This window comes from Rana temporaria, chromosome 7, assembly GCF_905171775.1.
Source record: "Rana temporaria chromosome 7, aRanTem1.1, whole genome shotgun sequence".
Taxonomy (NCBI): domain Eukaryota; kingdom Metazoa; phylum Chordata; class Amphibia; order Anura; family Ranidae; genus Rana; species Rana temporaria.
The window spans coordinates 181,097,967-181,125,672 of record NC_053495.1 but is presented as its reverse complement, the minus strand read 5'-3'; the positions used below and the strand labels follow the sequence as shown (position 1 = coordinate 181,125,672).

Genomic DNA, 27,706 nt, shown 5'->3' with positions numbered 1-27,706 from the left:
CTAACTGTAGGGGGGGTGGCCTCACTAGGGGAAATGACTGATCGCTGTTCATATATTGTATGAACAGACGGTCAGGCATTTCTCCCCTAACAGGACCAGGAGCTGTGTGTTTACACACACAGCTCCCGGTTCTCGCTCTGTAACGAGCAATCACGGGTGCCCGGCGGCGATCGCGACCGCCGGGCACGCGCACAGGAGTCAGGGACGAGCGGGGGGCGCACGCGTGCCCCTATTGGCTGCTGGGCGAGGTGACGTATAGCTACGTGCTCTCGCCCAGCAGAGCAGACCTGCCGCCGTAAAACTGCGGCGGCTGGTCAGCAACCAGTTAATCATAGCCTGTGATTATAGCTATGATTAAGCACTAATTTATTTAGTGCGAAACGTGTCAGCTGTTTTACTCCCGTGTAGTGTGCTGTGACTTGTAGTGCGTTTTTTTCTTTTTTTAAATAAAGACAACAACCATCAAGGTTTTTTGGAGTGCGGCTGTCCATATTTTCTTTTTCCATTTGTTGCCTTGTGCATTGCCAGCACCCTTGATCTCCTGAGACTACACTAATCATCCTAACACAATCCACCTGGAGAGGTAACTTTCTTTCTTACATACACATAGGTAGATTCAGGTAGATAGGATTAACTTTAGGGCGGCGTAGCGTAGCCTATTAGGCTACGCCGCCGTAAATTAGCTAGGCTAGTAATGATTCTAAATCAACTTACCTGCTAATCTAATTCCCAGTGCGCATTGTGGCTAAGTACGCCGTATGGGCCTATTGATTTCGACTTGGACGTAAACGACGCAACTCCCGATTCGCGGATGACTTACGCAAACAACGTAAAAAATTCGAACCTCGCGGCGGGAACGGCGGCCATACTTTAACATTGTTATTCCACCTCATAGGTGGAATAACTTTAGGCCGCCTAAGGCCTTACGGAAACGAGGTAATTCGACTGCGGCGGGCTGGCGTACGTTCGGGAATCGGCGTACAGGCTCATTTACATAATCTACACCGGCCGCAATGGAAGCGCCACCTAGCGGCCATCCGAAAAATTGCAAGCTAAGATAGAACGGTGCAAGCCGTCCTATCTTAGCTTTGTTTAAGCGTATCTCTGTTTGAGCATACGCTTAAACATACGGCGGCGTAGATTCAGAGTTAGGTCGGCTTATCTACTGATAAGCCGGCCTAACTCTTTGTGAATCTACCTAATAGTACCTATAATCATTCCTATAAAGTGAACCTGTCACTTTGCTCAATATACACAACATACAGTTTCACCAAAATATGCTGTTTTTAAATCTCTTCTAGTATACTATTGCAAAGAAGAGATACTTACACATCTTAGCTGATCTACAAAGACTCCTCTGACTACTCTAAGCAGTGCTCTCCATTATCCCACTGCCCATAATAAATATAGCCTTGCTTATACTAAATTAAACGTTTTTAAAAATGCATAAAACATGGTTGATTCAAAGAAATTGACAGCTTTAAAACCAGCATCCTTCTGGTAAATATTCATGTTGAACAGAAAACTGTACTTTTATTAAAAGCTGTAAAGAGGGACTTACTCTTTGAAGGTGAATTCCCTTAACCACAGAACGTATGCAGAGGGTTAAGGAGGAAATACAGGTGACGATAATAATAGCATCAAATATCATCATGTAATGTGTATTCTTCTGTACTGTAAAGAATAATAAGGTCAGTGCTTATTGGGAATGAATGAGGATTCATGAAGGCATATTACAAAATAATAACATGCAAAGTGCTAAATAGGAAAATAAGTATGGAGGCTCATGCCTCGTACACACGACCAGTTGGTCGTGTGTACATTTTTCAGCGAGGAAACTGTCGAGGAACTCGACGAGCCAAAAAAGAGAGCATGTTCTCTTTTTCCTAGACGGGAATGGAGAAAATTGGTTTCTTGTGAGGAGGACCAGAGAGCTGCCGAGAGACCCCAGAAGACGTGGATCGGGGCAACTCTGTGCAAAACGAGCTGCACAGTGGAGGCAAGTATAACATGTTTGTTCTTTAAAAAAAAAAAAAAACATTTCTTTACAACCCCTTTAAGTATATGATTAATTCATAGGTTGTCAAAAATTTTAAATGCCGCCTCTCATTCTAAAAATCTATAGATGTTCTGCTTATCAAAGTCCACACAGATAAATCCCATATGAGCATTTACAGATAATAAATCATCAAAGCAATACTTACTGGATCCAGACACGTGCCAGTCTCTGCATTCCTGGATGCTAATATCGTTATCCAATGTTATTCTAATCCGTCCACTGTGTGCTTTATTATCAAACGTTATCTGGAAATAAATTGATGCAATACACAGGTCATTATACAGGAGGTATCTAAGGGTTACAGGGTTACCCCAATCTGTCTGACTATCTTCTATTCTATCCACTTTTAGGTAATCCCCAAAAACCCATCCCTTCAGAGAAGCCCATCTTGCCTCCACCTAACAATTTTACTTATATTTTCTCCATCAGCTCATCCCCCACAGCTATTACCTTTTGTATCACTTGATCCTCCCTTTTAGATTGTAAGCTCTATAGAGCAGGGCTCACCGATTCATCCTGTATTGAATTGTATTTTAACTGTACCGTTTGCCCCAACGTTGTAAAGCGCTGCGTGAACTGTTGACACTATAAATCCTGTATAATAATAATTCACTCTATCTATACTGCTGTTGCTCATACCTACTATATATTACAGCAGCATTAAACCCAAAAACTATATTTCTCCATTGTCCATAGAGGGACACAGCTCTGATGATAATAAGCAACATAGGGCCAGATTCTCGTAGTTCTGCGTATCTCTGCGGCGGCGTAACGTATCCGATTTACGTTACGCCGCCGCAACTTAGACGGGCAAGTTCTGTATTCTCAAAGCACTTGCTCCGTAAGTTGCGGCGGCGTAGCATAAATCGGTCAGCGTAAGCCCGCCTAATTCAAATTTGGATCAGGGGGGCGTGTTTTATGTAAATGTACTGTGACCCAATGTGATTGACGTTTTTCACGAACGGCGCATGCGTCGTCCGTGGAAATCTCCCAGTGTGCATTGCTCCAAATATGCCGCAAGGACGTATTGGTTTTGACGTGGACGTAAATTACGTTCAGCCCCATTCACGGACGAGATACGCAAACGACGCAAAATTTTCAAATTTCGACGCGGGAATGACGGCCATACTTAACATTGTTACGCCGCACTTATGCCACCATATAGTAGGGGCAACTATACGCCGGGAAAAGTCTAACGTAAACAGCGTAACTTTACTGCGTCGGCTGGGCGTACGTTCGGGAATTCGCATATCTAGCTAATTTGCATACTCGACGCGGAGTTCGACGGAAGCGCCACCTAACGGGCAGCGTAAAAATGCAGTTACGATCCGACGGCGTAAGAGACTTACGCCTGTCGGATCTAACAGCTATCTATGCGTAACTGATTCTAAGAATCAGGCGCATAGATACGACGGCGCAACGCAGAGATACGACGGCGTATCTGGAGATACGCCGTCGTATCTGGAGATACGCCGTCGTATGTCGGTTGTGAATCTGGGCCATAGGGTTTTACTGCCGACTACAGGAAAAATGGACACTAGGCAATAAAAACTGAAGGCCTGTGCCTTAAAGGGTATAAACCCTTCCAGCTCACCAGTTACACTAATGCTGCGTACACACGAACGGACATTCCAACAACAAAACCTTGGATTTTTTTCGGGTCGGATGTTGGCTCAAACTTGTCTTGCATACACACGGTCACACAAATGTTGTCGGGAAATTCCGAACGTCAAGAACGTGGTGACGTACAAGGAGCCGAGAAAAATGAAGTTCAATAGGCAGTGCGGCTCTTCTGCTTGATTCCGAGCATTCGTTGAATCAAGTGCGTTGGAATTGTGTACACACGATCGGAATTTCCGACAACAAGACTTGTTGTTGGAAAATTTGAGAATCAGCTCTAAAATTTTTGTTGTCGAAAATTTCGACAGCAAACGTCCAATGGAGCCTACACACAGTCGGAATATCCGACAACAAGCTCCCATCGAACATTTGTTGTCGGAAATTCCGATCGTGTGTACGCAGCATTAGGGTCCTCAACAGAATGCATGTCTTCTTCCTCTCTGCTAGATTATAATTTTTTTGCTTGAATAAGAAGCATTTCTACGATCAACCGTGCTGGTAGATTCATACCAGATACAGTATATGAAATCCTGGAAGTCTCTCCAGTCTGCAAACAGTGCAGGTAGATTAATACTGAATAGTCCTGGGAGCCTCTCCAGCCACCCTACATAGATTTGTACATTTATAAAGGAGATCCTTGGGAGTCTCTTCGGTACATTAGATGCAGAATTTTGCAGTTTCCATCCTGGTGCTTTCTCTGCGGTAGTCCTGTGATCCTGGTGATGTTGTCCCCATCCGCCCGGCGGATCGAATTGGATGACAGTCGGATGGAAACGGACTGGCGGTCCATTTCCATCCCACAGACCAAAGTCCACCAGCTCCCCTAAAGATGTGCTCTCACCTGGGGGAGGACTGACCACACTTATCCACACCTTCATTTTGCTTTTTCAACACTAGTTCACATTTGGACTTTGTTATTTGTGGACTGAGCACATCTCTCTAAATTCAGCTCTTCGTTTTCTCATCATTGTTATTAGTGATTATTGTTGTTTATTTTGCAACATAGATACTGGTTTATTTTATTTGGCAATATTGATACACTGTTATTTGTGAACTTTGAACACATCCCCACATTCATCACTATTATTATTGGCAGTAACACTCTCTAAGCCATTCATATTTTCCCTTGAGACACAATATAAGTGAAAGTAAGCCCATTCCTCACTATCAATAATAAACAAGGGGGTTAACACACTGAGAAAGAGGAACTGGAGGATACAGTGGTAGCGGCTGCTAGTACCGCTAACCCCAAATGACTATCGCCCCAAAAAAATATTGTATATGGACTTTCTCGGTACTGATGACACAGGAAAGTAACTAAGTTAACACACTGGGTGAAAGGTAGGGAGGAAATGTATCAGATTTTGTATTGCCTACGAATATTCATCACATGTATGCTAAAGAGGATTAAGATGTATATAAAATGAGCTGATTACTATCTAAGTCACACTGGATACAAAATAATTACTCATGTTAATCCTTGCATAAACAGACTGGATATTAAAGGAGAAGTATGACCAAAGATTTTTTGGCTGTACTTCTCCTGTGCATCACAGGAGTGCAGTTCATTCTGCACTCCTTTAATCCATTCTCAGCTGACAGAGGGATGAAGCCCGCTGTCGGCAGATGTCACAGAAAAATCCTAACCATATGGCCAGGATCCCCCCAGAAGCCTGCATCGACTCCAGGCTCAGCCCCTCAGCGATCCGCCGAGAGCCTGAGCCAGCCCCCCCCCCTGCCCTCTCCACAGCCCTGCACTCTAGTGAGCGCTGGAGGGCATAGTAGAGAGCCGCTGACTGAAAGTCACGGCTCTCTGCTCAGAGTGGAGGGGGAAAACTGAGCGATCAGTGGTGTTTGGTCGCTCAATTCTCACTACAGAGCCAGCGGGGAACAAATGCAGTATCAGATTGATGCTGCATTCACCTAGGTGAGTATAATTTTTTTTTTTTAAAGCCATACTTCTCATGTAAGTAATTACAATCCAGATGTTAACACTTATTGGAACAATATATATATATATATATATATATATATATATATTGTGACAGGAAGTCAGGTAAATCTGTGGGTGTTGTCACAGTCAGGACATACATTTCTGCCTTGTTAGACAATACACCAATCATTATTAGGAGTCGGCTGCCAGAAATAGCCAGGAAGGCTAACGTTGGAAGACTCCAGCTGTTCAGAGTGAGGCAATTAAAGGCCTCTATAAAGTAGCCCAGTAGGATTAACACTAATTGGCTGCTTCACTCCTAAGGCTGTGTGAACAGGAGAGCAGTGCCTGATGAGGTGAGGAGACCATTGACTTTTCTGTGTGATAAAAAGTCCAAAGACTATTGTTTGTGCTGTATGAGCAGCACTGTCTATCCAGCGGTAGGCTGTGTTAGACTTCATAGGTTCCTGTGTGGAAGGTAGACGCCCAGAGTGGCTAGAGTTTATTTTATGTTTTGATTTTGTTTATGCTGTTTGGATACTTGCAATTGTTTTCCAGCAAGATGGAAAAATAAACCAGAAACTTTGTTTTCAACCGTCTTTGACTGCCAGTCTGTATGGATTCAGTGTGTGGTGAACCCATCCAGGGGGTCACACACCCCGCTACCGAGCTAACCCCTCACAATATATATATATATTGTGACGGTATGCGAGGTGAGATACATGACAATCGCTACATTTCACCGGTCCACTGTAAGGGACCAGATAGCAATAATGATGAATTTATAAATGGAGGTAATCAGATGGTGCATCACACGTACTCACTGTCACTGTAAAGTCGTAGCAGTCAGGCAGCTCATGGTGACGGATGGTCTGCAAGTTGATAGCTTTTAGCTTAAACATGATCTCCACTGTTAAAAGTCTAGAGAAGTAAATAATTCACATGTTAAAAACTTTCTGGGAAAAAAGAAACGGGGCTAGCTCTGAGAGATCACTCACCGATAAAAGTCCAGAGTTAGGTTCCATAAGTTCCCATGAAGAACGAGATCATTTATCGGGGTCATTGGTTCCACAACAAAGCACTCTACAAGCAAGAAGGAAGGGAATGCCTATTAACATTCAAAAATAAGTCACTTAAAGCTGATCTCCTGGCAAACTGCTGAATACACTGATGAAATACACATATGGGAGCTGACTTACCTGCTAAAGAATACATATTTCTTTCTATCCTGTCTTGTGATTTACTAGGCACTACTACGCAGTACATCCAGGTGGGGGGCCTGACTTCTCACTGCTACAGTTAAGCCACAAATTTAAGTCATCTACGTGACCCCCCAACTTGTGACTGGATAGTAAAGGAGCAGCAACAGCCTAATAAGGTCATATTTCTGCTCGCTTCACTTCTCAGTATGTTTCCAGTCAGTAGATGTAAATGTATGACACCTACTAGGCCCCTAGTACTGCCTCTCCATCTCGCAGTCTGAATGCTTCTGTAGCAGGAATTACTAAAGACTGATACTAAGGCCGGCCATACGCGGTGAAAATGTCTTTCTTGCAATCACGAACTGCGGGAAGGAAATTTGCATGATTCCCCCCATCAGCACAGACAGTGCTGAGAGGGGAATCAGCAAATTGTCTGCTCCCGGCGAGGGGCATGAGAAGCCATCCCCGCCGGAAGAAGAGGGGCAGGTGAACCCATCCCCGCTGGGAGAAGACAGTGATTATTGCTACCAGCTATAGCAGCCACTTGCGATAATCGGAAGCAAAATCAGCAGGCTGGTTGTACCCAAGTTGATCGTTCGATCAGCTTGATACATTCAGCCTGCCCATTAACAGTTTGAATCTCAGGCCGCTTCCTGCTGAACCAGCCGAGCGGCCGAGATTCGAATCTTGTATGGCCGGCCTTAGTCACACTCTGTTATTTACACTAGTTGCATTAAAAACACATTTGAGGTTTCTTTTTTATATAAAAATAGTTACATAACTGCATTTAATGGTGTTTTTTTTTACAAACCTGCCTAGAGTTCAACTTACATTGACAAGAGCAGTATTTTTAAGTCAGTAATCCATATAAAATGTGTAAAATAACGGCGGTAACATGGAGTATTTCATGGTATTTCCAGCAATACTGCTCTCCTTGAACGGGGAAACTCACAATCACTTTAAAGAAAAAAAGGGAGAGCGCAAACGCCTAGTGCATTACCTTCGACACCAATGAATATTTATTACCAAAATACCAAATATGAGAAGATGTCAAACATAACTTCAGTGAAGGGGATGACCAATTTGGAGTCATCCATGACACTGGAGTTATGTATGTGTTTTACCTTCTCATGTTTGTCTTTGGCGTTTTTTCAATAAATATTCATTGGTGTCGAAGGTAATGCACTAGGCCAGTGGTCATCAACCCCGTCCTAATGGCACACTAACATGCCAGATTTTATGTATTACCTTGGGGAGATGCAGAATAAAAAAATACTGCAATCACTGAGCAGCAAATTATATCACCTGTGATGTATTTAGTTATCTTGCAAACCTGGCCTGTTAGTGGACCCTGAGGACAAGGTTGATGACCACTGTATTAGGCGTTTGTGTCCTCTTTTTTTCCTTATAGGGACTGTAGCTAACGCCTGTGGTTTCGCTAAGGCCCCATTCAGACCTTGCATAGCGGTAATGAGTGTTCCCGCTTGTGATTTTTACTGGACGATTTACACACAGAAACGTGTGTTGTGCATAGGGCTGCTGATTCACTTCAATGGGTTGCCCTATGCACATTTGTCGCCCAATAGAAGTTCCTGCTCCTGACAAGCTTAGCATGCTTTTTAATCTTGCATTTTGCCACGTGATCTTGTTGTGTGACAATCATGGCATAAACACACTGCGTTTGGTGTGATATTAAAAATAGCACACTAATGCGTGTCATGCAGTTTAATGCAATTTGGAATCACATGCAGAATCACGGAAATTTATTTCAAATCACCTTATGTGAACAGAGCCTTAGGGCCGTGGTCGACGTACATGGAGTACAGGCCTGGGCTTTATCATACTGAGGAAAGAAGGAGCAGGACGTGCTCCTGAAGGGACCAGCACTTGGAGTGGAGGGGGGAGCCAAAGTGATAACAGGGAGAGAGCTTTAGGCGGTGCTACTTTCTATACATTATAATACTATAAACTAGGGTTGTCCCGATACCACTTTTTTAAGACCGAGTACAAGTACCGATACTTCAAGTACTCGCCGATACCGATACTTTTTTTTAATCTCATGTGATAGCGGCACATGTGTCAGTAGTTTTTTTTTTTTATCTTTAACAATTTGTTTTACATTTTTTTCCCTTTCTCAGCAGCATGAGCTGTGCTGAAAATGAAAGGAGAGAAGACAGCGTCTTCTCTTCATTCATAAACTGAAACATTGTAAACACAGGTTACAATGTTTCAGTTATGTGAATAGACAGAGTCAGTGATCACCGACTCTGTCCATTCGGAGCAGTAAGGAGCCGGATTTACCCTGCTTTACCCCGCTCTCCTTCCTGACATTTCCAGGGGGTGGAGGAGGAGCACGGAGGGAGAGAGAAACACAGTGGCATACACAGGATACACAGCGGGATACACGGAGGGAGGGAGGGAGACAGACTGCAGCAAAACGGAGGGGGGCTGGAGAAGGACACGGGACAGTCAGCGGTGATCGTGTGTGGGGGAGTTACAAGCACCGATCACCGCTTATTTTAAAGCAGCTGAAAGACGCGCGGGGGGGGGTGTAGAGAGAAGCGGAGAAATTAATTTTAAATCTATACAGCGGTGATCGGTGCCTGTAACTTCCCCACGCACTGATCACCGCCGACAGTACAAGTATCGGGTGAAGCATCGAGAGCATTTGCCCGAGTATCCCGATACTAGTATCGGTATCGGGACAACCCTACTATAAACGTAGGTATTATTTTGCTGTAAAAGTGGAAATACACTTCAGACTCCAGCATAGGGAGAGTGCCTGATGCTTAATGACTACAAATTCTTACAGGTTTTAAGCTGCATATGAGAAGTTATAAAATGCCATGACAGTGGGGAAAATAAAATGGACTTTAATCACAAAAATTGCTAATAATGAATTTCAGGAAGGGTATGTGAATCCTCTCAGATAGGACCAAGTTTGCGGCTTGTGATTACCTTCCTCAATCTTGGGGTCAATATCAAAGGTTTCATTTCCGGGGAAGATGCTGCCCTGCTTATAGAAATACTGGCAGACAGTCATTCCATGTCTTCCTTCATCTCCAGTATCATAGGCATGATTGCCAACAGAGATATTTCTGAGCTCCAGGTACTAGGAAGAAAGAGTTTAGAAATAATTACAATGATAGAAGACAACATGTTATATAACATTTCTGCCTTGGGCATCTAGGCATTTGGTTAAAGGGTTAGAGCACACCTGTCATGAGCTCATAAAAATAAAATTAGCTACATAGCAGGCACCTTTGGGTTCCACGTCTTACCTTTAGAACCCAAGCCCATGTCTCCAAGCTAGTATGCAGAGTGATCGTCGCTTCACCAGTGACTCCTGCGGCATCTTATCCAGTGGGCCCTGCTGTCACTTCTGGTTGCCGTGCAGTTTGACCCTGTTGTTTGGAAAAGTCGGTAGACGCAACGCGTTATGCTGGACAGGGCGGCAACCTGGAAGTGATGTCAGGGGCCACCGAAAGTACTGTAGTAAGACACCGATTACTCGGCATACTGGCAAAGCTTCATCTGACTGTTTGCACTGTATTGAATACTTTGATGGGCATTCTGATTTTTATTCTTCTGAGTAGGATTTTAACTGAAAGGTGAATAAAGTGAGTGTGTTAACAGTACTACATTATTAGTATCTCCTTCTTTTAATGTGAGCTGCTTGAGTGACCCCTAAAGAGGAAAGGGACTCAACATCTGGAGCCCTGCAAGTGTGAAGTGCTTATATGCTGAATGTGCTATTGCCTATCAGCAATATGACAGGCATTGTGAGTGAATGAGTTTAATGGAGTGTTGGGAAGTGGTGGGCACTTAACACAAGATGAAGTGGATTGCATCAAGTGGAGGAGAAAATGTATTAATTGAGTTTACATGAAGTTTAAAGTGGTTGTAAAGGCAGGAGGTTTTTCATCTAAGGCCTCGTACACACCAGCTGATCTGTCCGATGAAAACGGTCCGCGGACCGTTTTCATCGGACATGTCCACTGCCGGATTTTGGTCTGATGGCTGTACACACCATCAGACCAAAATCCCTGTGGAAAACAAACGCGGTGACGTGTCGCGAGGTGGCCGCGACGATGACGCGACGACGTGCGCGACCCTGGAAGGTCAATGCTTCCACGCATGCGTCGAATCACTTTGACGCATGCGAGGGCTTTCGGCCGAGCGGACATGTCCGGTAAGTCGTACAGACGACCGAACATGTCCGACGAACAGGCTTCCAGCAGACATGTTTCTTAGCATGCTAAGAAACATTTGTCCGCTGGAAACCTGTCCGATCCGCCGGACATTTGTCCGGTCGGCCGTACACACGACCGAACATGTCTGCTGAAACTGGTCCGCGGACCAGTTTCAGCAGACATGTTCGGTCGTGTGTACGAGGCCTTAATGCTTTCTATGCATTAAAATAAAAAAAACTTCTGTGTGTAGCAGCCTCCCTCAGCCCTCCTAGTACTTACCTGAGCCCCCTCTTTATCCAGCAATGTGCATGAGTGCCTCGGCCGTCCGATACTCTCCCTCCTGATTGGCTGAGACACAGCAGTGGTGCCATTGGCTCCCACTACTGTTAAAGTCAGTTAGCCAATAAAGAGAGAGAGGAGATGGGGCCAAACCACAGCTCTGTATCTCAATGGACATACAGAGCTTGGATGCCCCCATAGCAAGCTGCTTGCTGTGGGGGCACTCGACTAGAGGGAGGGGCCAGGAGAGCCAAAGAGAGACCAGAGAAGAGGAGGATCTGGGCTGCTATCACAGAGCAGGTCAGTATAACATGTTTGTTATTTTCAAATAAAAAAAACAAGACTTTAGTATCACTTTAACAGGACTTTAACACTGCATCACCAGCACCTAGTGGCGATTCAGTTCGCATGTGTAGCGCTATACAAGTCATTCATTCATCCACCTGTGGAGTGCATTTCACTTATAGTTTTATAGTATATGAACATATTTGTATGTAAATTATCACTGTGCTACTATCTTGATGCTTACAGTATCACGTGTGTGGTTTGGGATATGCAATTTTGATAAGGTAGCAGCAGTGAATATATAGACACATGTTTGTTTTTTTTATATCTTTTTGCTTTTATTTCTCTTTTTTAACACCATTATTTCACAATTAAAGTTTCTCTAAAGGCAGAAGGTTTTTTATCTTAATACATTCTATGCATTAAGAAAAAAAACTTCTGTGTGCAGCAGCCCCCATAAAACTTACCTGAGCCCCATCTCGATCCAGCGATGTTGCACCAGAGACTCGGCCATCCAGGACTCTCCCTCCTGATTAGCTGAGACACACAGCAGGCGCCATTGGCTCCCGCTGCTGTCAATCAAAGTCTGAATGGACACACAAGAGCAGCGGCCTGGAGTGGCCAGGAGTGCCGGCGAGGGAACCGAGAAGAGGGGGATCAGAGATGCTCTTTGCAAAACAAACTGCACAGAGCAGGTAAGTATAACAAGATTTTTTATTTATTTTTTGTTTAAAAAAAAACAAGGCTTTAGTATGACTTCAAGTTTTGGTGATTGATGGTTTTTATCACTATAGAAGGGATGGATATGAATTATGTTGAGGCTTTAAATAAGCCAGTTTTCATTGCACATGTTGACATTGTAGCAAATTAAAAGGGCAGCATGCAAGCTCAGCCCACAAAATAGTTGCCCCTATATGGGCAACTGACACACTTTGAGGAAAATTATAGGCAAACTCTACAATTATTTTTGGACATCCCTCTATACTTACACCTCCCCTTTTGTACCATGACTTGACCAAAGCTGAATTCATTAAATACAATATTTCATAGCCTTACTCTTTTAATAGTGAAAGTGATGTGATCATAAACATCTTCCTGTTGATAGACTGCATAAGTGTCAACTCTGGCATCCTTGTAATCTTTCAGAAACAAGTGCTTGAACGCGATTGTGTTCTCCTCCTTGAAGGTAACGACCAACTGATTGCTGAGTCCAAACAGCACCAACTAAAGGAAAGACAATGAATGTCATTCGGGCTGCCAATCTGTATAATGGTCAATGTGTTCAGCAGGCATAGAGTACAATGTAATCAAAACCTAGCACAGAACGTCTAAATAGAACATGCACTTTGTTTAATGTCATCAGCCTTTCATAACAACTATAAATCACAAGAACCAAAGTTATCAAACTAGCAATTAAAGGGGTTGTAAAGGAATTTTTTTTTTTGCCCTAAATAGCTTCCTTTACCTTAGTGCAGTCCTCCTTCACTTACCTCATGCTTCCATTTTGCTTTTAAATGTCCTTATTTCTTCTGAGAAATCCTCACTTCCTGTTCTTCTGTCTGTAACTCCACACAGTAATGCAAGGCTTTGTCCCTTGCGTAGAGAAAGCCTCTTGAGGGGGGAGGGGGCGAGCAGGAGGGTCAGGACACTCTCTACTTTGCAGATAGAGAAAGGAGCTGTGTGTCAGTGGGCGTCCTGACACTCCTGCTCGCCCCCTCCCCCCACAAGAGGCTTTCTCCACACCAGGGAGAAAGCCTTGCATTACTGTGTTGAGTTACAGACAGAAGAACAGGAAGTGAGGATTTCTTAGAAGAATCAAAGACATTTAAGGCCCCTTTCAGACTGGGGCGGGATTGCCGCGGGAATCGGCCGCTAGCGGTGTGGTATTGACCCCCGCTAGCGGCCGATAAAGGGTTAATACCGCCCGCAATGCGCCTCTATAGAGGCGCACTGCGGGCGGTATTGCCGCGGTTTCCCATTGTTTTCAATGGGAAGGAGCGGTATACACGCAGCTCCTCTCACCGCTCCAAAGATGCTGCTAACAGGAGATTTTTTTGTCTCCCGCCAGCGCATTGCTTCAGTGTGAAAGCCCTCCGGCTTTCACATTGAGGTAGCTGGGCAGGAGTTTTTCAGGCGGTATAGCAGCGCTATTTTTAGCGCTGTACCGCCTGAAAAACTCCTCAATGTGAAAGGGGTCTAAAAGCAAAATGGAAGGATGAGGTAAGTGAAGGAGGACTGCACTAAGGTAAAGGAAGCTATTTAGGGGAGAAAAAGACATTTCCTTTACAACCCCTTTAAGAGTTTTTATAAAGATACAATTAAAAAAATTTCCTATTTTTTAACAGAAACAAGATGCTATTGTTAATTTCCAGGAATATTAGAATGCATGTTGCAGCTAAAAGGTGATTTTGCTTGTTATCAATAGAAGCTTGTCCTTATTCAGCAGACGTACATTACAATGTGGTCAATTCCTTGTAAGTCTAATCTAAATATAATACATACTTTGTTTAATGCCACCTAAGACCCTTTCAAAACCAATTCACGTAAAGCTGAACCAAACTCTCTCAATCAACATTAACTGTTTTTAATTGTTATGATGCTCACTTAAGTAAATACATAGTAATGTATATTATATTTACTATTTTTAAACTTTGTTTTTTTTTTACATTTCTTCAGTTGCTTCCTGGTTTCTGTCTTAAAGTGATTGTAAGGCCCCTTTCACACGGGCAGACTGTTCAGGTCCACCTGTCAGTTTTTTTGGTGGACCTGAGCGGGCGCTCCATGCAAGCCTATGGAGCATCAGATGTCAGCGATGACCATGTCTGCTGACATCCGATACGTCGCCCTCCTTCCTGGTGGATCGGATCTGGTGAGATCTGATGAAAACGGACATGCTGTCCGTTTTTGTCCGATCTCTCCATAGCAAGCAGCGGCACTGGACGAGCCCCTCCCGGATCAGTGAGCAGAGAGGGACCTGTCATCTGCCGGCTCAGCGGAGATCAACGGAGATCTCCCGCTGAGCTGACGGACTCCGCTGAGTGGATTCGCCTCATGTGAATGAGGCCTAAAGGTTCCCGTATTTTATTTTTAAAATAACAAACATGTCCTACTTACCTCCACTGTGATGTTCGTTTTGCACAGAGTGGCCCGATCCACCTGTTCTGGGGTCCCACGGTGGTTCTCGCGGCTCCTCCCCGCATTAGATAACCCCCTCTAGGAAGCTCTCTCCCGAGGGGGTTACCTTGCGGGCGCGCTCCCGTGTCATACACTCGGTGTCCATAGACTTGGCCCCGCCCCCACGTCATTGGATTTGATTGACAGCAGCGGAAGCCAATGGCTGCGCTGCTATCAATCTATCCAATGAAGAGCCGAGAACCCGTGGAGAGAGCGACGCGGGATCGCGCCCATGGAAATTCGGGGCTCAGGTAAGTAAAACAGGGGGGCTGGGGGTCCGGACAATGCAAGGTGTTTTTTCACCTTAATGCATCAAGGTGAAAAAACACGAAGGTTTACAGTCCCTTTAAGCCAAACTGATGTCACATTCCAGGAGTCTTCATGAGCATTTTTTTCCCTTTCATCTGGAGGTGGGGAGGAGGGGCTTTCTCAGCTAAGCACACCTCCTGTCTGCATGCCTGAGCTAAGGACATATAGGGGTTGATTTACTAAGGGCTAATAGACTGTGCACTTTGCAAAGTGCAGTTGCCCTCTGCAAGTGCAGTTGCACCAGAGCTTAGTAAATGAGGTACGCTTCATTTGCAAAGAGTACCCAATCACGTGCAAGGAAGATTTAAAAAAAAATGAATTTTTGCTTGCACATGATTTGATGATGAAAGTCGCCAGAGCTTCTGCTCATTTACTAAGCTCAGGAGCAACTGCAAAGTGCACAGTCTTTTTGCCCTTAGTAAATCAACCCCTATGAGTTTGCTTTACTTTGCTTTGTGAAAGAGGCCTACAAGTAACTGATTATATATGGCAAGCTTGGATTCCTAATGTTGACACACCGGATATTTGTGCAGACACTCTTCCTTTACGCCATATTTTTCCTCTGTATCCTTTACATCCCATCTCAGTGTCTGTTACTAGAATAACCCGGGCATTGAGATTTCAACTGTTAGGGTTTTATACATATATAGGTAAATTCAGGTACGTTGGTGTAACTTTGCGGCGGCGCAGCTTAAGGAATTTAAGCTACGCCGCCGTAAGTTAGCGAGGCAAGTACATGATTCACAATGTACTTGCCTGCTAAGTTACGTCGGCGTAGCCTAAATCGGCGGGCGTAAGGGCGCCTAATTCAAATGTGTTGAGGGGGGCGTGTTTTATGTCAATGGCGCTTGACCTCACGTTTTTTACGTACTTCGCGAACTGCGCATGCGCCTACATTTCCCAGTGTGCATTGCGGCTAAGTACGCCGCACGGGCCTATTGATTTCGACGTGGACGTGAACGACGTAAATCCTGATTCACGGACGACTTACGCAAACGACATAAAAAATTCGAATTTCGACGCGGTTACGGCGGCCATACTTGACATTACTATTCCAATAGGGCCTAGCTCTAACTTTACGCGGCCTATCTCTTACGTAAACGGCGTAAAAGTACTGCGTCGGCCGGGCATGCGTTCGTGAATTGGCGTATCTCCTCATTTACATATTCTACGCCGACAGCAATGGAAGCGCCATTTAGCGGCCATCCAAAATATTGCAATCTAAGATAGGACGGTGCAAGCCGTCGTATCTTAGATATGTTTAAGCGTATCTCTGTCTGAGTTAGGTCGACTTATCTACTGATAAGCCGGCCTAACTCTTACTGAATCTACCCATTTGTCTTAAAGATGAATAAAAACATTTCTAACTACCAAAAAAGGTCTCTACCTTTGGATATAGTCAATGTTGTAAATAATAAGACACCCACACAAAACACATTTCTGTCTATAGAACGTACCTGAATGGTTATCAGTGCTATTTTTAATATCTGAATACATAGCTTCCATGGCTTGCGGCCCCGGGCACGAAATTTTTCACAGGGGTTCATGAAAAAGAATTTGAGCTTTCTCCTCAGTTGGTCTTCCATTAGGAGCTCCTCAGACATGGAGCAGGTCTTGCTCATGTATGGACTCTCATGTTCTTCCACTGAAGCAGAAGCTTTCACTGTTCGTTCCGGGCTCTCCATTGCTGCAAGATGGATCATGAATTTAGAAATGCAAAAAACAATAGAACAATGTCCACATTGAAATAAGGGTGGTTATAACCAGATTTGGATTTACAAATAATGTTGTGAATTCTGGTAAACCAGGGCAGGAGGAAACAAGGGAACGCATCTAAGGCTGGATTCACACCTATGCATTTTTGGTGCTTTTTGCATTTTGCTGTACAGCCCATTTACAATGGTTTCCTATGGAACACAACGCTGTATCTTGGCCTAGGCCAGTGTTTCTCAATTCCAGTCCTCAGGCCCCCCCAACAGGTCAGGTTTTCAGGATTTCCATTATTTTGCACAGGTGATTTGATCAGTTTCACTGCCTTAGTAATCACCACAGCCTTTTCATCTGAGGGAAATCCTGAAAACATGACCTGTTGGGGGGGCCTGAGGACTGGAATTGAGAAACACTGGCCTAGGCCAACAAGGCCCAGGTGGCCTAGGGCAGCAGCACGAAAAAGAGTCCCACCGGTTTGCGCTACACTGTAGGCAAATTGGCACTAGGCAAATTGGTCTAGCGCCCCAATAAAGCGGCCGCACTGCTTTCGTTATGCGGGTGGCCGGCATTCCGCAACTGTGGTGTGGGGGGGGGGGGGTGCTTCTAATTTTGACTGTCCTATCATCCTGGACCACAGACCTTCCTCACTGTGCTCTGTTTCTGCTGCACCATTGGCATATCTTCTTAGTCCTCTCCATAAAATTATCAGAAATTTGTGCTTAAAGTGGAGTTCCACCCATAAATATAACATTACATCAGTAGTTTTAAAAAAATATCATTAGTCCTTTACGAAAAAAAATTTTTTTTAGATGCCTTCAAAGTGTTGTTGCTAGGCAGAATAGTTAATCTTCCCACTTCCTGCACCTAGGTGCTTAATGCTTCCTAACCTACACCGCACAGACTCCTGGGAATGTAGTGGGTGTAACTTTCCAGGAGTCTGTGCACTCCCCAGTCTCAAAGAATCATGTGACTTGGACAGCACAGGTGCTGAAACCTGATCTGACACTGCTTGTGCAGCACTGAGCATGTGCGAGATCTGCAAGGCTGAAATCCAGGAAGTCATACAGTCTGGCTTCATGATGCCCACACTTAAGATGGCCCCAGTCCATTTCTATTTTATAAAGTGTCTAAATGATGTAACAACCTAACAAAACAGACCTTAGTTTACAGACTAACTTTACTAGAATACATTAGGCTTGTGTATTACAGGGGTATTTATATTTAAAAAGTGAAATTGTGGCCGGAACTCCGCTTTAAAGTAGAACTATAGGCAACACTTTTTTTTTCATTTTGAAAAGAGTAAGGGAGGGATTATTTTTTACCAGCCGTGTCCCATTGAAGAGATTTCCCTTCACTTCCTGCCCCATAGCCAAACAGGAAGTGAGAGGAAATCTATGCAAATTAAGGGAATCCATTGCCTCCCCCCCCCCCCCACCCGCAGGCTCTCAGAACTAGTGTGCCAACTCAAAAATTCAAAGTATCTTTATTTATTATAAGAAAAAGGTGGTATACACTGCGCTGCCTGCGGAGAGACAGCTGCTAACACTGCTAAAAAAAGAATGAATTAGCAAATAAAATATTGGAAAATGTGTAGCGTAGGGCCGAAACAACTAATCGATTAATCGACAACTAATCGATTATGAAATTAATCGATTACAATTTTCATAATCGATTAATCGGCCAGTAACATAATGGGGTTAAAAAAACTAAAATGAGCCCTTTATAGTACAAAAAAGCAAATCGCTACTGTAAATATTACTTTCACTGTCCCACGTTAAAAAAATGAACCCCTTACAGTAGCGATTATTTGCTCTTTTTGTACTTAATTTTGTTTTTTAACCCCATTATGTTACTAAACATCTCAGGCCTGGGTCACACCTCTGTTTGTTGGTGCTTTTTGCAGAAACACACTACAGTTCATTTACATGTTTTCCAATGGGACACGTTCACATCCATGATTTTTTTTTCAGCTGCTGCGTATTTGGAAAGGGCAAGGAGTTTTAAACGCAAAACGGTGCTATTTTGTTTTTTTGGTTCAATATACTTCAATGGAGAAGCTGCAGAAAAGCATTTAATGTGTTTTTGCAGCAATTTGTGTTTTGTTATCTGCCCAACAACAAATTGGCCCAAAAAAATGTAAAAACGCGATTTCTTTTAAGGCCATTATCCGATTAATCGATTAATCGAAACAATAATCGGCCAACTAATCGATTATGAAAATAATCGTTAGTTGCAGCCCTAGTGTAGCGCTTAAATAATATGTGTCATAAAAAACATATTGGTGTGCAATATAAATGTGAATGAAAATCACAAATAAATAGAAGTGTATCACAATAGATAAATACAATAGTCAATGTGAAAATAAAGTCCATGTAGTTAGCATTCCACCAAAGGAATAATTAGATGCTCAATATAATGTGCTGAAGTCTATTTAAATAAATTCCACCACGTGAATGCTGGTAAACAATATATATAAAGTTGATTTCTTCCTTTCAGTGATAGAAATGGAGGCTTACCAGAAGGGGTGGACTTGTGGTGACATACGCCACTACAGGTCAGAACAGGCTTGTATGTGTGGTTCTACAGTAAATCAGGCACACAGGGGGTATATTGATGTCCACATCTGGTTAGCTGTTTAGATGGTAGTTCAAACCATGGGAAGACATGCAAAGGTATAAAGGTTCCTTAACAGTGTCGCTCCAATGGTATCAATAGCCAGAGAAGAAAAAGGAGAAAAGTAGCCACATAGCGTAATCCAGTTAAATAAAACCAAATATTTTATAAAATAAACAGGTACACTCACATGTAGGCTGTACAAATCACGCATGTATACATATGTGAGGCGGCAGTGGAGACTACCCGACGCGTTTCGTGTGCTAACACATCATCTGGGGTGACATACTCTGGCTCACATCATCTGGCTAACATACTGTCCACTGGCTAATGTACATTTTATTTGCCAGTCTTCTGTATGGGTCAGAATATTTTTTTTCTTGGTTTCCCAGTCTTTCAATATTCAATATTGTTCAGTCTCCCTTCTAATTCATCCGAAAGTTTTTTTATATCAGGTAGAGGGCAGGCCAGTCAAGTTCCTCCACCTCAAACTCTTTCATCTATGTATTTATGGACCTCAAGCCTCGCTCTCATGCACATCGCTGGCTCGAGATTGGTGGAAGCTGCATGCAGAAGGTTTTTTACTTTTAATGCAGAGAATGGTGTAGGTAAAAAAAAAAAACCTTCTTGCCCTTACAACCATTTTAAAGGGGTTGTAAAGGATATTTTTTTTTAAATAACAAACATGTCATACCTACCTCCACTGTGCAGTTCATTTTGCACAGAGTGGCCCCGATCCTGCTGTTCTGGGGTCCCACGTCAGCTCTCGTGGCTCCTCCCCGCAATAGCTAACCCCCTCTGGGAAGCTCTCTCCCGAGGGGTTACATTGCTCGTGTGTCATACAGTCGGCGTCCATAGCCGCTACTTGTATGACTCTGCCCCGCCCCCCGGTGGCCCCGTCATTGAATTTGATTGACAGCAGCGAGAGCCAATGGCTGCGCTGCTATCAATATATCCAATCAACACCGGGACTCCGTGGAGAAGAAGATGCTGGGGGACATGCAGAGCAGGTGAACGGGTTCAGGGCTGGGGGGCCCATGACAGCCAGGTGTTTTTTCTCCTTAATGCATAGGATGCATTAAGGTGAAAAAACACAAACCTTTACAACCCCTTTAAAGGGGTTGTAAAGGTAAATGTTTTTTCACCCTAATGCATCCTATGCATTAAGGTGAAAAAACACCCAACGGTACCGCCCCCCCGAACCCCCGTTTTACTTGCCTGACCCCCTCGTCCACGTGATCCTCATCGGTTCCCAGCCTGGCCGTTGATTGGCTAGGCTGGACGGATTGATAGCAGCGCAGCCATTGGCTGGCTCTGCTGTCAATCACAGCGAATGACGCAGCTCGCCAGGGGGCGTGGCCGAGTGATACAGTCGGCGGCTATGCCCGCCGCTGTATCACGGGAGCGCGCTCGCAAAAGCTTTCCACCATGCTCGCTCGCTCGCATGAAGGTGGAAAACTTTTGCGAGGAGGAGACGAGACAGCCACCGAGGGACCTCAGAAGACAGGGTTAGGGGACACTCTGTGCAAAACGAGCTGCACAGTGGAGGTAAGTATAACATGTTTGTTATTTAAAAAAAAAAGTTTGCCTTTAGTGTTCCTTTAAGTCAGGAATCTTAGTTTTAAAAGTGTAAAATAGACTGCAGGTTTGTGTTTAAGGCATGTTTATGAGTGGAAGAAGCATGGGAACTATGATGTAATACCTGGTCAACCTTCGCAAGAGCTCCACATAGATTCATGCCAACACAGCAAGTTTAAAGATCTTCATTACACCACCCTGACCCGTATTTCTGCCCACCTTCCAATATTTGCACAACTATGTACATAAAATTTCAGGATTGTATGCTGCTTTCTAAAATTTTCCAACAGCTACCCTGTATTTTAGGTTTACTACATAGCATGGCTGTGATCAAACCTAATAAAAAAGACTGGGCAGTCAGCTCAGTCATCAGACTGAAAATACTATAATCATGTTCTAATTAAAGGTGGGGGCAGGAACAATCAAGCCATTGTTTAAAAATGAAATGACCTAGCTATTCAACGGACAGGACAGAAATAATGAAAGGAAAAAATAAGACTTGCTTACAATTAAATGTCCCACAAAGTTAAAACATAATTAAGAATACCAGCAGACCCTGAATCCGGAGTAAACAAGGTATTATTGCTGTCGATCAGGTTTTCTCAATCAGAGGTTATTGGGGTCCCCTTAGCAGTGGCAGATTCCCCTCCTGTCTACAATGACCTTAAATGTCATTTTCTAAAGACAGGAACATTAGATGACACTTCTCCACTGACTGCCAGTGTAAAGCCTCGTACACACGACCGAGAAACTCGACGGGCGAAACACATCGTTTTCCTCGTCGAGTTCCTTGTTAGGCTGTCGAGGAACTCGACAAGGCAAGTTTCTCCATTCCCGTCGAGGAAAAAGAAGACATGCTCTCTTTTTGGCTTGACTGGATCCTCGATAGTTTCCTCATCGAAAAATGTACACACGACCGGTTTCCTCTGCAAAAAAAAAATCCCAGCAAGTTTCTTGCTGGTTTTTGCCGAGAAACTCGGTCGTGTGTACGAGGCTTAAGGGGTCACTATTATTTTTTAGTCTGTGTTTATTTAAAAGCCACTAAAATGATTACTTTTATATTAAGATTATTATTGTCTTATACAGCAGGGGACTATTGTGAATTGATCTGCTCAGGGTGACAAATACTCTGGGTATGCCACATTCTTCTTTTATTTATAATATTCTACAACTTCCTGATCACGCCAATGTACAGGGTGACCAATGGGAGTTGGACTGTTTTGGAAAAAAAACAGTACTCCGTAGATTTTCAACTTAAAATGGCCATTTTAGTTACTTATTCAGTCATGAAAAATAATGACATTTAGATGACGACCATCATCTTAAATTCAACTTTTAATCATTTGCTTGACATTGTCTATAACTCAGGCCAACAGCCGTTGATCAATCATGAGCACTTCTTGTCGAATGGCATCCTTCAATTCATTCAAATTACAGGCTTTGCGAGTGTACACTCCGTTCTTCAGGTACCTTCGTTACTGAGCTCCCGAAAATCCTAGAAACACTCAAGACCTCTCAAAATGTTAGTGTGGTGTGCGGTTGCCCCTTTTGGGGTTATCAGCCTCCTGAATGCAGCTTTCAATCCTTCACTTGAAATTGTCCATCACTCAGTGTCACGAGGGCCACATACCTGAAGCCTTGTACACACGACCGAGTTTCTCGGCAAAAACCAGCATGAAACTTGCTGTTTTTTTTTTTTTTTGCCGAGGAAACCGGTCGTGTGTACACTTTTCGACGAGGAAACTGTTGAGGATCTCGTCGAGCCAAAAAGAGAGCATGTCTTCTTTTTCCTCGACGGCAATGGAGAAATTTGGCTCACCGAGACCCTCGACAGCCTAACAAGGAACTCGACGAGCAAAACAATGTGTTTCGCCCGCCGAGTTTCTCGGTCGTGTGTACGAGGCCTGAGGTGAGACCGAAGTAGTGGGGAGGCCTCCCTTGCACCTCGGGTCCTTAAAGCCTCTGGAGATGGAGACAGACTTGGTGGACACCGAGTGGCATGGGTGCCAGGGGTGCGGAGCACCGTGCAAGCCTTAATCCGAGATCCAAGCCAAGGTCAAGTCCACTCTGGCAACGAAGTACAAAAGGGTTAATCAGAAGAAGAAGGGCCGAGATCCAAGACGGGGTTGGTTCCAATCTGGCAGCACAAAGGGAGCAAAGAAGTAGAATGGTCAAGGAACAAATCCAAGGTCAAAGGCAAGCAGCAATCAAGGGTAGTGAAATAGGTTTCCAGGTCACAACAAGTTCAGACAGATAACACACTAGCACAGTAACAAGAGGGAACTGAAGATAATCCAGCAATTTGGCAGTGTCTGGGCTGGGCTTATATAGGGAAGTTTGAGGTCACTTCCTGTGCACCTCCTGGGCATTTTCCCGCCTTTTTTCCCCATCAGGTTGAGGCCACTTCCTGTGCGCCCGCTTAGTTTAACCTTAAACTGCGTAGAGGGTTCTTTACTGTAAGAGCGTGAAGGATGTGGAATTCCCTTCCACAGACAGTGGTTAAATCGGGGAGCATTGATAGTTTCAAAAAACTATTAAGCCTCGTACACACGATCGTGAAATGAGCAAGTTTTCCAAAAAATCCAACCGTGTACGGACAAAATTTTTCGGTTTTCATCGGTCCAAAGTTCGCTCTACAAATGGACAAACTTTTCGGCAACAAAAGTCTGATGGTGCAAAGTCCGACCGTGTGTACAGAAATCCATCGGACTTTTGTCCAACGTACAAATACGCATGCCCAGAAACAATGTTAAAATCAACCAAAAATAGCAAAAGTTGACCAAAGGGTGGCGGTAAAGAGCAGAAAAGAGCAGAAAAACCATGTGATGTTGGGAAAGTTTTGGGAAGGTTTGCAGAAAAGTCCTGCTGTGTGTATGCTATGGGTGTGCCCGGCCAACTTCCTTCAGACAAAAATCCACGGAAAAGTTTGTTTGAAGTCCGACCGTGTGTACGAGGCTTTAGAAAAGCACCTGAACGATTACATAATACAGGTATATACAATGTAATAGGCCACATACACACGATCGGTTAAAACCGATGAAAGCGGACTGAAGGACCTTTTCATCGGTCCAAACCGATCATGTGTATGCCCCATCGGTCAGTTATCCTTCGGTCAAAAAATGTAGAACTTGCTTTAAAATGTAACCGATGGACGCCTAACCGATAGGTCAAAACCGATCGTTAGTACGTACGACCATCAGTTAAAAATCCACGCATGCTCAGAATCAAGTCGAGCATGCTTGGAAGCATTGAACTTCGTTTTTTTTCAGCACGTCGTTGACCACGTTCTGACACGATCGTTTTTTTAACTGATGTTGTGTACGCACGACGGACCATCAGTCAGGTTCATCGGTTAACCGATGACAATGGTCCTTCGGACCGTTCTCATCGGATGGACTGATCGTGTGTACGCGGCCTTACTGACATATAATCACAGACACAGGTTGGACTTTTTTCGGCCTCACGTACTATGTAACATCCTGAGTTACCCCGATAATACCAAAAGGGGCAACCGCACACCACACTGTAACACATGCAGAGTGGAGAGGTCTTTCTTGAGTGTTCCTAGGACTTTTTGTAGTCCAGTAATGAAGGTATCTGAAGAACGGCCTGTACACTCACAAACCCCGTAATTCGAATGAATTGAAGGATGCCATCCGACAAGAAGTGTTCACGATTGATCAACAGCTGTTAGCCCGAGTGATGGACAATTTCAAGCGAAGGATTGAAAGTGGCATTCAAGAGGATGGTCGTCATCTAAATCAGTGGTCATCAACCCTGTCCTCAGGGCCCACTAACAGGCCAGGTTTGCAAGATAACTGAAATACATCACAGGTGATATCATTTGCTGCTCAGTGATTGCAGTATTCTAGTCTGCATCTCCCCAAGGTAATACATAAAACCTGGCCTGTTAGTGGGCCCTGTAGGGCAGGGTTGATGACCACTGATCTAAATGATATTATTATTATTATGATATTATTTTTCATAACTGAACAAGTAATTCAAATGGCATGTCTTGACCTCCTGTTTTTTTCAAAACTTTCCGACTCCCATCGGTCACCCTGTATTATGAGCTGTAAATTTAATCATTTTTAGTACTTTTCCGACACCTGAAAATTATTGCATGGGTTACTCTGGGGTAAAAAAAGGTTGGGAAAGGGTCCTCTGGCTCAATGTCACTCAACTCCTGTCCTCGAATACCCCCAACATGTCATGTTTTCAGGATTTCCATCAAATGAAACTGTGGTAATTACTAAGGCAGTGAAACTGATCAAATCACCGGTGCAAAATAATAATAGAAAGCCTGAAAACATGACCTGTTGGGAGTACATGAGAAACATTGCTTACCCTCCTACCTCCAAATAGGTAAAATCCAAGGATATCCTATATAACTTATTTTAACTACTTGAGTTCTGGAAGATTTTACCCCCTTCATGAACATGGCATTTTTTGCTATACTGCACTGCATTACTTTAACTGGTGATTGCACAGTCATGCAAACTAAATGTATATCTCTTCTTTTTTTTTGCACAAATAGAGCTTTCTTTTGGTGGGATTTGATCATCACTGTTTTTTATTATTATTATTATTATTATTATATAAATGTAAAAAGGCTGACATTTAAAAAAAAAAAAAAAAAGTTTACTTTCTGCTATAAAACATATTCAATAATAAATAAAAATAGAATTTCTTCATACATTGTGGCCACAATGTATTCTGCCCACCAGTGCCACCTCATCAGTGCCCACCAGTGCAGCCTATCATTGCCCACCAGCGCATCTCACCAGTGCCCACCAGGGTATCACATGAGTGCCAACCAGGGTATCACATCAGTGCATTACATCAGTGCCAACCAGTGCATCACATCAGTGCCACCTCATCAATGCCCGCCAGTGCATCCTGTCATTGCCCACCAGTGCCTCTCACCAGTGCCTCTCACCAGTGCCAACCAGGGTATCACATCAGTGCCAACCAGGGTATCACATCAGTGCCAACCAGGGTATCACATCAGTGCCAACCAGGGTATCACATCAGTGCCAACCAGTGCATCACATCAGTCCAAGCTCATCAGTGCCCACCAGTACAGCCTACATTCACTGCCACCTCATCAATGCCCACCAGCGGAGCGCTCCATCTCCTAGCCTAGCCAAAGAAAGCTCCATTCGTCCCTGGCCCTGACGTGCTGCTGCTGCTGCCCACTTCCTTCACTGAAAAAAAAAGTCAGCAGACAGCGGCCGTGATAGCAGCGAGTGGGCGGAAGACCGACCTCTAATATATGTATATATAAAAAAAAAGCAATATTTTTTACTTTTTGCTATAATAAATATCCCCCCCTATTTTTTTCCTCAGTTTAGGCCGATACGTTATATATATTTTTTTTTATTAGTAATGGCGGCGATCTGTGATTTTTATTGTGACTGCGACATTATGGCGGACACTTTTGACGGTGTTTTGGGGCCATTGTCATTTATACAGCAATCAGTTCCATAAAAATGCACTGATTACTGTGTAAATGACACTGACAGGGAAGGAGTTAAACACTAGGGGGCGATGAAAGGGTTAAGTGTGTCCTAGGCAGTGATTCTAACTGTGTGGGGGCTGGGCTACAAGTGACACGACAGTGATCACTGCTCCCGATGACAGGAAGCAGTAGATCAGTGTCCTGTCACTTGGCAGAACAGGGAGATGCCTTGTTTACATCTCCCCGACACGTTTGTGGGCACCCGACGGACATCGAGTCCGCGGGAACCGCGGTCACACTCACGGAGCTTGCGGCGGGCGGGCACGTGAACCAGCGGTACGCCCGCAATGCTGCGATTTAAAGGGGACGTACCTCTGCACAGCTGTGCCATTCTGCTGACGTACATAGTCGTGCGGCGGTCGGCAAGCTGTTAAGCAGTTAGATCAGCTTTTATTTAATCATTTAAAACATTTATCCTAAAAGGGTGAAAAAAAAAAACTGTTGCTGAAACTGCTTGTGTAACTGCAGTGTGAGCTGGAGTTTGGATTCAATTTGTTAGTGTATTTAAATCTGATTGTACATCTAACACCACCCCCTTCCATCCCGACTGACTAGTCAGCTGTCCAAAGGTGCCTCCTGTTCGCCTTTATCCAGAGTGGGGGCACTCTAATACAGAAGGTGTGTTACTGGGCAGATCACCAGGTGAAAAAAAGAGGGGGGAAAAAAGCCCAGGAGCCTAAAAAAGAAAACAAATGCAGCCACCACATCTGATTGTTAAGCTGCAATATACAACGTATTACATTTTTCGTTTAATTCTACTTTAAACACAACACTACGCACCGACTAGGAGCCGTGTATAGCTGACTGTGCAGGCGCCGTATAGCGCCGACTCGCAGTTCGGCTTCTTTCGGAAACTTGTGACGTGCCTTATGCGCCGGGAGGAAGTTTTTCTCAAGACGTCAATCATCTGGGCGAAGTCCCACATGACACTGCGCCTCTGTATAGGAACGCCTACTCCCGCGGGAGGGAGTACCCGGAAGCCGGGTGGAAAATAGCAATAATACGGTATGTACAGCAATAAAAACAAAAACAAACAGCATACTGAAAGGCTGCATTCACACCTGAGTGTAGCTTGTTTGGGCGTTTTTTTGGGCGTTTTTACACGCGTATTCATGCGTATTTGCTCGTTTGCATACAGCGTCGTCCGACGTTTTGGTACTTCGACGTTTTTTATTTTAGCCAATAGGATAAATTATCATCTTTTCATCACTTGTTGCTATGTTGGTAGAT

General features: G+C 44.0%; 1 protein-coding gene across 4 annotated transcripts in view; it reads right to left on the bottom strand.

The window, feature by feature from the left end:
- The window catches only part of MCOLN3 (mucolipin TRP cation channel 3), a 60,483-nt gene that overhangs the window by 23,215 nt on the left and 9,562 nt on the right, over positions 1–27,706 (bottom strand). For all 4 annotated transcript variants that reach the window (XM_040360566.1, XM_040360569.1, XM_040360567.1 and 1 more), the window contains exons 3-9: positions 16,512–16,741; positions 12,628–12,795; positions 9,773–9,926; positions 6,611–6,695; positions 6,437–6,533; positions 2,205–2,304; positions 1,562–1,674 (exon numbers count right to left, since the gene is read on the bottom strand). In XM_040360566.1, coding sequence (XP_040216500.1) covers positions 1,562–1,674; positions 2,205–2,304; positions 6,437–6,533; positions 6,611–6,695; positions 9,773–9,926; positions 12,628–12,795; positions 16,512–16,739 — 945 coding nt within the window. In that variant the 5' untranslated portion in view covers positions 16,740–16,741. The remainder of the gene's footprint in view (positions 1–1,561; positions 1,675–2,204; positions 2,305–6,436; positions 6,534–6,610; positions 6,696–9,772; positions 9,927–12,627; positions 12,796–16,511; positions 16,742–27,706) is intronic.